The sequence below is a fragment of the Gymnoscopelus microlampas genome (assembly GCF_963454915.1).
Source record: "Gymnoscopelus microlampas genome assembly, chromosome: 2".
Taxonomy (NCBI): Eukaryota; Metazoa; Chordata; class Actinopteri; order Myctophiformes; family Myctophidae; genus Gymnoscopelus; species Gymnoscopelus microlampas.
The window spans coordinates 40255361-40268210 of record NC_139939.1 but is presented as its reverse complement, the minus strand read 5'-3'; the positions used below and the strand labels follow the sequence as shown (position 1 = coordinate 40268210).

Genomic DNA, 12850 nt, shown 5'->3' with positions numbered 1-12850 from the left:
TTCCTGTCTTTTGATCCAATGAAATCCAATGAAACCGGTCAGATGACTAATGATATCCAATTAAATCCGACAGGAAGTGGAAAACACACAGCCAAGAAACAGGTGGATAGACGAATTATTTGTTTACTAACATTGAGACTGGACGCACAGGTGATTGTTTCACGCAATCAATTCCCAACCTGTTGTTTCGGGGTGCGCTGGTTTCAGAGCACCCCAACCCCCTCTTGTGTGTTGGCTAGTGAGGCGCGTCCTAGCGAGACCTGACAGAATGGGTTTCATTGCGCCATACTGGTTGCAGCATACTGGTTCTTATCAATGTGACGTCGTCTGTTAAGGGGTCTCATTGGGATCAATCATTAAAGTGCACAGCGACTTCCATGGCCATCCAACCAGTAGTGTCTGAGATATGGTAGACTGGCAGACATAGCCAGTAAAAAGATTAAAGAAGACAAGCATTAAAAGGTTGCATTTTATTTAGTTCACTTTTAAAATGGACATTTTTCTCTAGATTCACTAAAAAAGATAAAGCATCATCAGCTTCATTTGCAGTTCATAACAACACAACTGCAACTGGAGAAAGAACAAAGTAGTATGAAGATGGCATAATAGGCACAGTTTTCAGTTCAAATGATACATGCTGGAATAGTGGATGGCAAAAATATATACAGCAAAGACTTTATCTCTTATGGTAGCACATGCTTGGGACTTACAGTAAGGCAAATCTTTACTTTGTTGATCAACAAAAATAACGTATATCCTACTTTTTCGCAGTTGAAAATACAACATTTTTGAGTGACCCTTGTCGAAAGGATCCGGTGATGCAGTATTAATTTCGGCGGATTTTATACTTAGTTGCATGCCGATGTCCGGCACTGAAAATAGCTGATGTTTCAAGTTCACAATGAAACGTAGCTTGTAGATGTGCTATTTTCGGTGCGTGACACTGTGCGGCGCCCACAACAAAGTATATCAAGCCTTCATGAGTGAAAGTTGAAAAGTTAGTAAAGCAAAAGATCTATTCAATAACCTAACCTCTTTACTATCTACAAAAACATGAATCAAGTTGACTAGATAAGGCAGCCATGATTTAGGCTACCCAAGGTTCGTCACTCCATTTGAAATAAATTAAACAGAAGAGGAGAGAGATGTAGTGAAGACTTATCAATTAACTTCTGAAACTAATTGACCGTTGGCTGTCGGTTTAAAACTCATTTGTAGCTAGATTGAGAACACTGAGCTAGTTTGGTCGATTACCCACTTGATGAAATAACTAGAAAAATAAATTAGAAATGAGATAGATGAATTAGTATGCATTTCATAAGAGTACCTGATTTTATTTATTTTTTTGTTCAATCTCTCTCGCTCTCTAGCCCAAAGCCTTATTTATACTTCATTGCACAACTTGTTGCTCTCCAAACTGACAGATTTTCACTCATTAGCTTGAAAATAAGTTATGGTGAGTGAGACCATTGTGCAACTAAGTAAAAATTAGGCTTAAGTTTGATACCTTTGCATAACTTATTGAAAGCCAGTGACTTTCTTTTTCTTACTCACAGTTACATGTTCGGTTTTAATTATCACCAGTCATGACACCACCTACAAGATGGCCACTGGATTCCACCCCGCAGAATCCACACGCCTTCGAGTCAAAACGCTCTTGATATTCCGTACAAATAAAAGACACTTTTTTCTGTTTATATACATAACACTTTTGTACACAGTCTTTGCTTTTCCTCTTGACAAAGATTAAAGCACTTCCACTTAAAAAGTAGCTGGAAAAAAAGAGATTTCTTTTTTTCTTTTCATGAAGCTTCGAGTGAATCCAAAGCAACTTTGCACTTTGCGGCATCTTGTATAAATGTGACTTCATTGTCTTTTTTCATTGAAAGAAAGGATATCTAATATTCGTCTGTGAAAAATGTGCTGTATTTGGTAGCCTAGGAGAGAAGTCATGCTGCTGACTGGCTGGAGGGGCAACTCCAGCCACCCATCCTGACATTATCAGTGAAGAAATCGTAAAATTGACCTCAGGTACTATGTGTCCGTGGAAAACCTTACGAACACTCAAACAGGGGAGAGGAAAGGAGCGGAGGAGCAAAACCACCCTTGATAACCAGCTGCACCAAACAGCCTTGGCAGTAAGTGTTGGGATAAGTATTTTGATCATGCTATATCAAGTGATTTCACTCACTCTCCCCAACTGATATCCCAACAGCATCGTAATTCAAGGAAATGTCATCTGTGCCTTCCCATTGTCCTCCCAAAAGGTGTAATTCAGAATAAAAATAAATCCAACATCAGAGGCAGTGAGTGTTCAGATATAGCAGTTCCCAAGTCTACTCCATGCGAACTCAGGAGCCAAGCTCATCCAGGTCCATCCTTCCCTCTTGGCTTCCGTACTGGGTACAGCTTATTCCAAAATGGCCCCCCTTCCTACCAGTGGGGGCGCTGTACTGTCCTTGGCCTGAATAGCAGTGTAAACTAAGAAAGACAGCTCAGTGGAGGCCCACTGGCCCCCTCTAGCAGCTAAAGGTCTGGTAGCTGGCCCCAGAGCCCAGAAACTAGGGCCTCCTCTAGTGTTGAAAGCCCAGCAGCACAGGCAGGGTGAGCGGGGTCAAGGGTCACTTGGCTCCCTTGGTGAGTGTGTCCGTCTCTGTGGACTGGCGTCCGTCATTCCACGCTTCTCTGGTGCTCTTCAGGGCCTGTGTTCGCTGCTGATCCACCACTACATAGTCCACACGTTCATCTGATGCCGCCATGCCAGTTCCATTACTCTTCATCTGCATTAGAGGTAAAACACAAACAAAAGGTGGGCCTTTAACATTTCTTAAGATGCAGCATGTATCACAGAACTAGCACAGTATTCTTGGTTATAATTTTGTACATAGAATATACTACTATGAACTATTAATAAAAAAAAATCTAATAGGCAATATGGATGATACTTTTATTGTCCTTGTAGGGTTTCTATATGTATTACATTGTTCTCTACATTTGAGACAGCTGTCATCTATATTCCAGTCAGCAAATAGGGAACCTCTATGAATGCAGTGTTAAAGTGGTGTCCTACCTTTCTAGGTGGGGTAGATTTGCCAGGGTCAAGGTCCAAATCCAGGTACTCCACCTGTTTGTCTCCCTTGGGTTTTACCATGGGGCTGCTACCCCCATCCGCCGTCATGGGCGGACCCAGCTTAATGTTCTACAAACCCAGGAAAAGAAGACTTCAATCGTTGAATTGGCAAGAGGGGAATGCAGGCAAGGGTCTAAGTAAAGTGGCCCACCGCACACACACATTAACATACAGTACAGCAACTACAGAAGAAGAGGTTGTTAATTCTAAACTACGATTGGGCGTAAGTATTAGAACTAAAATGAAGACAGAATTACAACACATACTAGTTGGAAGAACAGTTTTGGCTTAATGTACTTCTAACATTGTTGCAATCAGTGCATGTAGTCACTGAGGGCAGTTAAGGATAGATCAGTCCCACCCTACTATAGAGTCAAGAGTCCATGCACGTTCTTGCCACTGAGATACTGATAGTGGATCTGAAACTAGCAACCCTTTGTGCTCTGGGCTGGAGGGCAAATGCACTCCCCTGAAAACTATCACTGACATGGTGTCCGGATGAAATCAGGTAGATGAAAGCAGGTAGAAATATTTGTATTTGCAAGAAGTTTAGAGCGTTCGTTTCTCTCTTTCTATTTTTTCCATGGACTGGTAATTGTCACAGTTTCTGGGTAGGGATGGGGGGTGAATACATTATCTTTCAGAGTTCAATCAACACTTTAGTGCTCCAGCACGGCAGCCCATGCATGTCAAACCTGGCAACCTGTCTCACCTCCTCTATGGGGTCTAGTTCCTCCACCTCCCGCTTTACAGGGGTGATGGGGACAGTGCAGTAGAAGGACTCCTCTCTGCGCACACACACGCACGCACACACACAGTGACATGGACATAGCCAGGGGAAGGAAAATACAGGGGCAGATGGAGAGAAGGGGAGAGGAGAGAAAAAGAAAAAGGAGATGAGCAGAGAATTAGCAGCAGAAAAAAACTACAGGTAACGGTGGATAGAAAGAAGGGGAGGGAGAGAGCAGGAGAGGAAAGTGAGAAGAGTGATAGCGAGAATAAAGAAAGGAGCGGTAGGGAAGGAGAGAGGGGTTAACACATTGCCTGCCTAAGACGTATATATACGTCATTTAGAAATCAGCTGTTGCCTGCCAATGACGTATATATACGTCTTTGGAAAAAAGGAAAAAAAAAAAATTTGTTTTCAAAAAAAAAATTTTTTTTTTTTTTTTGCATTTTTTTATAATTTCAACCCTTGTCGAATTATGAACAGATTAGGAGCTAAAAATGTTCGAAGATTTGCTGCTCCATTCACTTCAATGTTAAAATTCAAACGGACAAACAATTCACTTTGTTTTTTGGTTTAAAACTACTGCTTTTGAGCTATATTGAAACATCAACCAAACATGTCAACGAGGTCAAAATGACCTCGTTGACATTTGTGAAACCACACCTGAATCTCATCTGTGATTAGAAACCATCTGGGGATCAATCATACTGGAGGAAAAAAATCTGTGGCTACGCGAACAGGTACCAAAAACATGGCAAAACCCTGGCAGGCAACAGCTAAAAATCTGAAAAAACTCTGGCAGGCAATGTGTTAAAGGAGAGAAGCAAAGCAGCTAGTGATAACAAGAACACAGTAGAAATAAGAAAAGATCTTAATGGGTCATCTGGAAAACAATGAACAGATGGACAAAGCCATGGTAGAGAAGAAAGACTAGAGCAAAGGAAATTACATCATGGGAAGGGGAAGTCAACAGAAAAATATCAAGGCAGATTTAGGAAAAAAGGAAACTGTTTGTTATGGTTGTCAAAACAGAGAAAATGTCACATCAAGTACCCAGACTGTAAGAGAAAGTGCCCCTCATTCAGTCACCTGTTTGTAGACTGTACCCACCTGTAACCAACTAATGCACTTTTGTTCCAATTATGGTATATTAATTATACTGGTAATTAATTAATATCAGAGAATTATCAGAGAATAACTAGAAATAAAATCTAAAATGACACCAGCTGACTACTATAATTATGTAACAAATAACCAAATAAAGAGGGGATCCTAAAAACTACAATGAGGGTATTGATGTATGGAAGAAAAATAAAGTTTTATTTCCCACAGTATATGGTACCTGCGGGGAGAAGCAAAATGAAAAAGTAGGAAGCAAAGCAGCGATACATGAAGAGGCTGTAAAAGAGCAAAGAAAGACAATAAGTGTTGAGGAGTCCCTCTGCGGCAACCGTTGATTTGTCCAAATTAATGGCGGGCTTAGGAGAGGAGAGCAAGTGACCGTGGGACTTGTACTTGATATACAACTTACGATGACAAACTAAACACTGACATACTGGGGTCTTAGATAAATGCCTTAAAGTGTCTGTGCTTGAAACCAAACCATTTGAAACCTTTAGTCTGTCTAAGACAAGTTATTAAACAATATGATTTAATTTAAAAAGTCGACATCATTAACATTTAAATCCACAAATTATGTTTTTTCTTTGTATTGCAGCTGTATTAAAGCTAAAAGGTTCTTTTTTTACCCTGCCTACAAAATGATTTGAAAATGTAGTAAAATAAATTGTAATCATGCAACTTCTTATATTAGATGAATAACATTGGGTGTTACATACTGGTTCGTCTGTTGACATATTAGAGAGCATGGCTACATAATTCTCATCACATTCCTCGGAGTCTGTGCTGGAGGCCGTGCTATGCACTGATGGGGGTCTTGGAGGCATGGGAAACCTAGAGGGACTGAGCAGCATTCACAAGGTTTACAAACCCACTTCTCCCAGCACTTCAGTGCGTGTTCATGCACACGGATGCAAATACACACACACACACACACACACACACACACACACACACGCTCGCATGTACACACAGAGACACGCACACATTCTCACATACAGTACACACACACACACACACAGTCTCTTACAATCACACAATAAAACACACCACGACAGCCACTGCTATTGCCCTTTTGCAGCCAGTTGAGTCCCTGCAGCTATAAAAAGCACAGAAACAAACCTCATCCTTGACAAGCCAACAAATCATAATGCATTATGCTGGAGCTACTGAGAAAGAGCAATGAACATATTTCTAGGAACAGTGCGACATTGACAGGTCATGAAGTGACTACTGTAATGCATGGAGGGTTAGTATCTACTACTTTTTATTAAGCTGGATCTACTGCCTAAACTTATAGGCCATATGTACAATTCTTTGATGCAGTGTGAGATTGGGAAACTTACTCCCGAGCGAAGGAGCGTGTGACAGGCGAGCGCACAGGCGCACAAGGCTCCTCCCACTCTGGCAGTGGCTTGATCTCCAAAGGGGCAGGCTTTCCTGTAGGAAAAGAAAACACACACACCTGTCAATCAATGCGGCAAAGATCCAAGAAATAATTATGCAATAACTATGACTAATATTAGACAAAATTGTGTTCCGAGATTCTACTCTATAATCAAGAGTTTTTCTTTATAATTCTTGAATTAATATTTTACCGGTAAATTAAAGTGCAAGAAAACTTTAACAAAAGGTTTGGGTTGTGTAGTTACCTTGTCATGATGTAACTCCAAAGATGAGCGAGAAACCCATTGATTAGAAATTGAGAATTCTAAATATGCTCCTCACTGACTTTTACATTGTACGGTGAAACTGCTCTTAAAGTTACCCTTTTAGCCTGTAAATGAACGCAAACATTACAGCAGAACAACACAAAACTACTGTTTTTTTTATGAAAATGTCAACTTCCTTTTTGATTTTACTATATGAAGATCCGGATCCGTGGATCCAGTCTGGGTTTTCTTCCAAATACAAATAGCAAAATCAAAATGAAGTTGACATTTTTTTTGAACATCCCAAGACGTCATACTGTGTGTAGTTTTTTTTTAAATCAAATATTCAAAAAACTACAAACAGTATGACGTTTTGGGATGTTCTATAATGGCAGAATAAGCTTTGTTAGGTTTGTTTATGGGCTAAAAGAGTGACTTTGAGAACCTTTTCACTGTACGATGTAAGTTAATGAGGAGCATATTTTCATTTATCAATTTCTAATCAATTGGAGATACATCATGGAAAGGTAGCTAACTACACAACCCAAAGCTCTACCAAAGTGTCCTTGCACATTAGATTGCTAACACATTTATGCACCAGTGATCCAGCCATTTTGTATAGTATTGAACCCAATTCAATTTTGGCCAACGACTCCAATCTGGAAACCCACTTCAACTGTTCATACAGCAAAGCTTCAGTCTGGCAAAGAAAGACACTATCTGCTGCATACAAAAATGCCTAGAGCAGAACCAGACTTTCGCTAACAGTTCATGAATAAGCACAAGGAAGACATGGTCAATACGCAATGCAGTGAGAATAAAGTACAACACAAAGAATAGAACACTCCATATTTCTAATAAAGTGAATCAAATTACGGGGTGACCAAAAATGTGGACAAAAGGAGATGAGTGAGGAAGAAAGGGTAGGCTTTAACAGGGTGTGTGTGAGTGTGAGTGTGAGTGTGAGTGTGTGTGTGTGTGTGTGTGTGTGTGTGTGTGTGTGTGTGTGTGTGTGTGTGTGTGTGTGTGTGTGTGCGCGCGCGTGTGTAGGCATGCATCAGTGTGTATCATCTTTCATTAGATGATATCATTGTTCAATTTCCTCCTGGAGAGACACCTGCTGCCCGGAAGCCTTCCATCACATTAGTAGTGAAGGTCTGCTTTTGCTTTGGAGCAAAGGCAAAATACAACCCGCAAACACAGTATGGTTAGAGAAATTTGTTCAGAAAATGTTAATAAATAAATGTTCTGGCTATTAGTTTTCATGAGAGCAGTTACATGATGGTGAGAATAATTATTATATTCAGTTTTTGCTTTGGAAAGGACAGTATAGAGTCAGGAGACTGAGGACAGAGAGATGGGGAAGAACATGCAACACTCGTCACCAGTGGGAATCGAACAGGGGAAGTTGCTATTGTATGATTGACACACATTCGGTCATCTACCAGAAGACCCCAGTGTCGCACCCCAGAAGACTGGAGAGTGACACTGCTGTGCGTGTTCATAATCCATTTATTTCTATTCTTTAAATACTGGCCAGAATCAAACATACAGCACCTTGTGTGAGTCTAAAACAACATTGATTATGATCTTTTTGAACCTACTGATCTTCTACAGTAGGTTCCAATTAATACAGGTTTAGTGTTGTAAGTGGCAAAAATAGACAGCACCACATTAATCGTGGCGTCTCTATTTTGGGAAAATTCATCTACTACGACAAATAATATAGGGCTTAAATGGTTAAAGCATGGGAGGGACCATACAAAATATAAGTTAAGTTAATTTTATTCCAAGGTGCTGTACGGCTGATGTTCATGTTTGGCAACCATCTACAGTGTATATTATGAACCAACATAAACCAGGAACCACAGTTAATGGACTTTTGAATAACTGGACTTACCACTTGGATTAGAAAGATGTATAATGTATGATGTCTACACTCATCCAAAGAATTATGGGATTCAATGATGAGATGGGGAATTGGGGATAATTTAACATATCTTCAACCCAGCTGGGTACCAGTGGCGAGATCTAAACCTCAGAGACTCAACTCAACTTGAATTGACCTCTGGTTGTTTTGATGTGTCGAGTTCATTTTAGATATAACATAAAGGGATATCCCCCAGTACAGTGAGTGCACCACTTCCAGGCCAGCATGCATAAAGTTGTGTTCTCTTTTGATGTGTTGAGTTCCTTTTAAAGAGAACTTTAGATAAGAGGGCTCTCCCACAGTGCATCATTTCCAGCATGCATAAGGTCGTGTTGAATTGGACAAAGTCAGAAGAATGAAGAGTTGTGTTTCAAGTTCACAATGCCAGTTTGGAGGTCGTTCGGGGTACCTACCCTTGCGTCGTCCCCTGGGGAATTCCCCTATGGTCTGAGAGTCCGTTCGCTCTAAACCGACACCTTTCGCTCTTATAATTTTAGGACTCTGACCTGATTGGTGAAAGAAGACTTGGCTCATTACAAAAAGAAAAGAAAATCATTACAACAAAGTTCATCCCTATTCTAACCCCAATTGAACGCTGCCATGCAAAGCGAGAGAGAGAGAACATTGCTGAACAACAAACCTGCACCACCCCCTCCCTCACAGCCCTCCCCCCTAATCAGCCCTTTACAAGGCAAGATTGTCAACTCTATTGTCATGGCAACAGCAGACTTCAAAACACCCCGACATGCACCCCACTCCATGCATCATGGCTTCCCTGCATACAAAGCCTGACATCAGCACTGCATGTACAATGAGCTGTGTGAACAATAACAATACATCGACAAAGCCATTTATGAGAGTATCACATCCACAACATGTAAAGTACACTAACTCTACCTAGACAGGGGACATAGGTTTACCTTTAATATCATTTTTGTGTAGTTCTATCAATACTAAAACTCAACACACACGTCCCAAGCTAAAAACCCAGATAATACAATGGTTGCAATGGGACCCAGTGTCAAAGCCATTACAGAGCAGAGTGTGTTTGGATTTATGCTTAGTTGCACACCGGTGTCACACACCAAATAGAGAGATCTACAAGCTAAACATGTCTCAGTGCAACGCGTTGTGAGCTTGTAGATACGATATTTTCAGTGTGTGACTGCCGCAACATGATGCATAACAAAGTATAACTCAAGCATAAGTCACAGATGCTGTACAATTGACAAGATTTGGTTGACACAAACAAGTCAGTTAGGCAGACTGACAGACAGGCAGACAGGCAGACAGACAGACAGACAGACAGACAGACAGACAGGCAGAGAGGCACATGGGAGATGGCATGGGCAGATAGCAGTGTGGTAGTAAGATGCATGGCTCATGGTACAAAAAAATCCATAGGAGCCAAACAAAGGGATTGATCCCCAAGATACAACCTAAACCTGGTAACACTTCAGTGCACTTATTTTAAAGTGCACTTCTTTTATTCATGAACATGACCAGGGCTAAAGTGAGCCGAGATCCTGCTCTTTAGGATCTGCCATAATCTAAAAATGGCATTAGGTTTGCCTGTGAATTTGTGTCTGAATCTCTCATCCTCTCTCTTTCACTCCTGGCATCTCTCTGGACAGACTGTAATTCTCCTTCCTCACTGCTAGGTCTCTCATCAAAGCCTCCATTCAGGCAGATGGGACAATGGGGACGGAGGTGACCACTCTGGCCTTCAGGCGCTCCATGGCACGGCCCCTACCCCCTCCTGTCCCCCTCCAAAACAGACCACGGGGCCTCCCGAGCCTTAGACAAAAGTGCCTTTGACAAGGGGGCTAAATGTGTTGGAATGGGAGATGACGTGGCAAGCATTGAACCCAATTCAGCAGGAGGTAAAACAGGCAGTGTGTGGACCGGTCAAGGACAGGCCTAAAGGGAGGCAGCGGCAGTATTTTCAGGATGCTGGACACAACTGGTGCAGGGTAACATCGAGCTGGCCAGATTTACCCGACAATTTTTAAATAATATGAAGTGGCACAGTTACCGGAGGCTCTGTTATGGTAATGGGACCCTTGTGTCTTGGCAGTACCTGATGGTGTGTTCACTGTATCCGTTTTTAACTCATAAGGCTTGTAGAAAGTTCTTCTCTATTCCAACATATGATGACGCTTGAGAAACTGAGCAAAGACAATGGAATCTAAAAACAGTTTTTTTTTACCATGAGCCAGCACTCCACAGAAACACAGCTGAGTGTCAGATGACAGACGCAAGGAGGGGGAAACCAGTAAACATATAGCAGTCAGGGTCCCCACACATTTTTAGCAATGAATTTCCAAAACTTTTCCAGAATATTTAGCCCAATTTCCAGGCCTATAAAACAATCATTCAGCGCAATAATGTGTCTCTTACTCCTATGTACAATGCCCAAAGATAGGCAGTGTAGCAAAAATAAAGCGTAGAATATAAAATAGTACAATTTCATTCAACATTTCGTGCAAAATTAGGGCATAGTGACCCTGCGAGCGAAAATAGGAGGGGTGGACGACGTCGTTGCACGGTTCGTTGTCGCTCGCGGTAGGTCAGGACGGTCTCATTCAAAAACATGTATTTTAATGAGATTTCATCGCCCGCTCGCTTCGCGTCACATCACGTCGCATCGCTGGCAGTGCGGATCGGGTGTTACACAGCCCGTTCGGCGAAAAACTACTTATGTTACATATTTCGTGTAATGATATACATGTTTATGAAAATGTTTTGTATCAAAAAAAATCAATAGCCAAAAACAATACATAGCCAAATATTTTCCAGGACCCTTGATAAATTCCAGGACCTTTGATCAATTCCAAACCTTTTCCAGTACTGGATTTTTTTTATTTTAATTTCAAAATATTTCCAGGAATTTCATGACCGTGGGGACCCTGAGCAGTACACCACCCAACAGCTATGGAAAAAACATTAAACCCCCCCCCCCCCCCCCCCGCACACACACACACACACACACACACACAGCTAAATCCAAAGTGTTAATTTAACTCTGAGTGAAAAAAATATGAAGGTCAATTTCTACTCACTCAAAGTTAAATGAACACTTCGGATTTTGCTGTGCACACACACATCAATATTCCACTCACCTTTGCGGTCAGGTTTGAGGTTGCGGTCGACAGGCGGGGGCTGGCATTCGCTGATGAGCATAGGCCGCCGAGGTGGGGTCTTAGGGCTGGCGCGAAAGCCCATGTGGGCAGGCGGAGGGACCTGTTTACCCAGGGAGGAGAACTCGACCGTGCCTGGGGTCATGGGGACATAGTTGGGCTCCTGGATGGGGTCCTGCAGGTTGCCAGAGTGGTGGTGTGATGGGGAATTGGCGCTCATGGGCACATAGTTCTGATCCATCTCTTCAGTGGACTGGCTACCCACTGGCATCATGCCTTTGTTTTTCTGTGGAGGTTGAAGACATAGGTAAACTAAACACACACACACAAACAATGCAACCAAACACAGAAAATAGACACTTGTATAGTACATGGAAGCATGCACAAACCCACACATGCATGAAAGCGCACACCCACACAAACACAGCAACAGGTCACACACACACACACACACACACACACACACACACACACACACACACACACACACACACACACACACACACACACACACACACACACACACACACACACACACACACACACACACACACACACACACACACACACACACAGCAACCGATGTAAGCATTTCTGTCAGTCTCTGTCAATCCACTTTAAGCCTCGAGGCGCAATGCTCGTCTTCTTTGAGTTTCTAAGCTTGGCTCTCCACTGAACCAGAAAATCACCTATTAAAACAACACTTACAAAATAGCTGTTGAAACTTTCGTTGAAGTCAAACGAGGAGGTTTTGTCGGAGGGAAATGACCTGGGGATGTCGTAGCAGTCCTGGGATCCAAAATCTGAAAAGACACAGAGAATGGCTTGCAATCAGGAGTCACTAACTTTTACGATACGATACACAATATCGGCTCGCGATATTTGACTCACAATATCAATACGATATTATTTCATTATTTTTCTTTTTTCAATTATCCCATCATCTTCAGTTTGGTGGAATCTGAGTTAATAACACATAATAAATGTTATTTATAGCACTTGAAGGACACAAAATAAAGTTACAAAGTACTTAACACACGAAAAGAAATAAAATCATACAAGCTAAAGGGGACAAGTGAAGTAGTTCTCACTAACTGTAAACCAGATTGTTTCAGAGGACGGATAAACACTAATAACAAATATAATATC

General features: G+C 41.6%; 1 protein-coding gene across 6 annotated transcripts in view; it reads right to left on the bottom strand.

The window, feature by feature from the left end:
- Positions 1-450: 450 nt before the first annotated feature.
- gab1 (GRB2-associated binding protein 1) overlaps positions 451-12850 on the bottom strand; it is a 67945-nt gene continuing 55545 nt past the window's right edge. For 5 of the 6 annotated variants that reach the window (XM_084046359.1, XM_084046362.1, XM_084046360.1 and 2 more), the window contains 7 exons: positions 12410-12504; positions 11684-11987; positions 8975-9067; positions 6326-6419; positions 5699-5822; positions 3071-3199; positions 451-2780 (listed from right to left, as the gene is read on the bottom strand). In XM_084046359.1, the coding sequence (XP_083902485.1) occupies positions 2622-2780; positions 3071-3199; positions 5699-5822; positions 6326-6419; positions 8975-9067; positions 11684-11987; positions 12410-12504 (998 nt within the window). In that variant the 3' untranslated portion in view covers positions 451-2621. Of the gene's footprint in view, positions 2781-3070; positions 3200-3842; positions 3919-5698; positions 5823-6325; positions 6420-8974; positions 9068-11683; positions 11988-12409; positions 12505-12850 lie in introns of all 6 variants that reach the window. The other variant, XM_084046361.1, reaches the window with a different exon arrangement.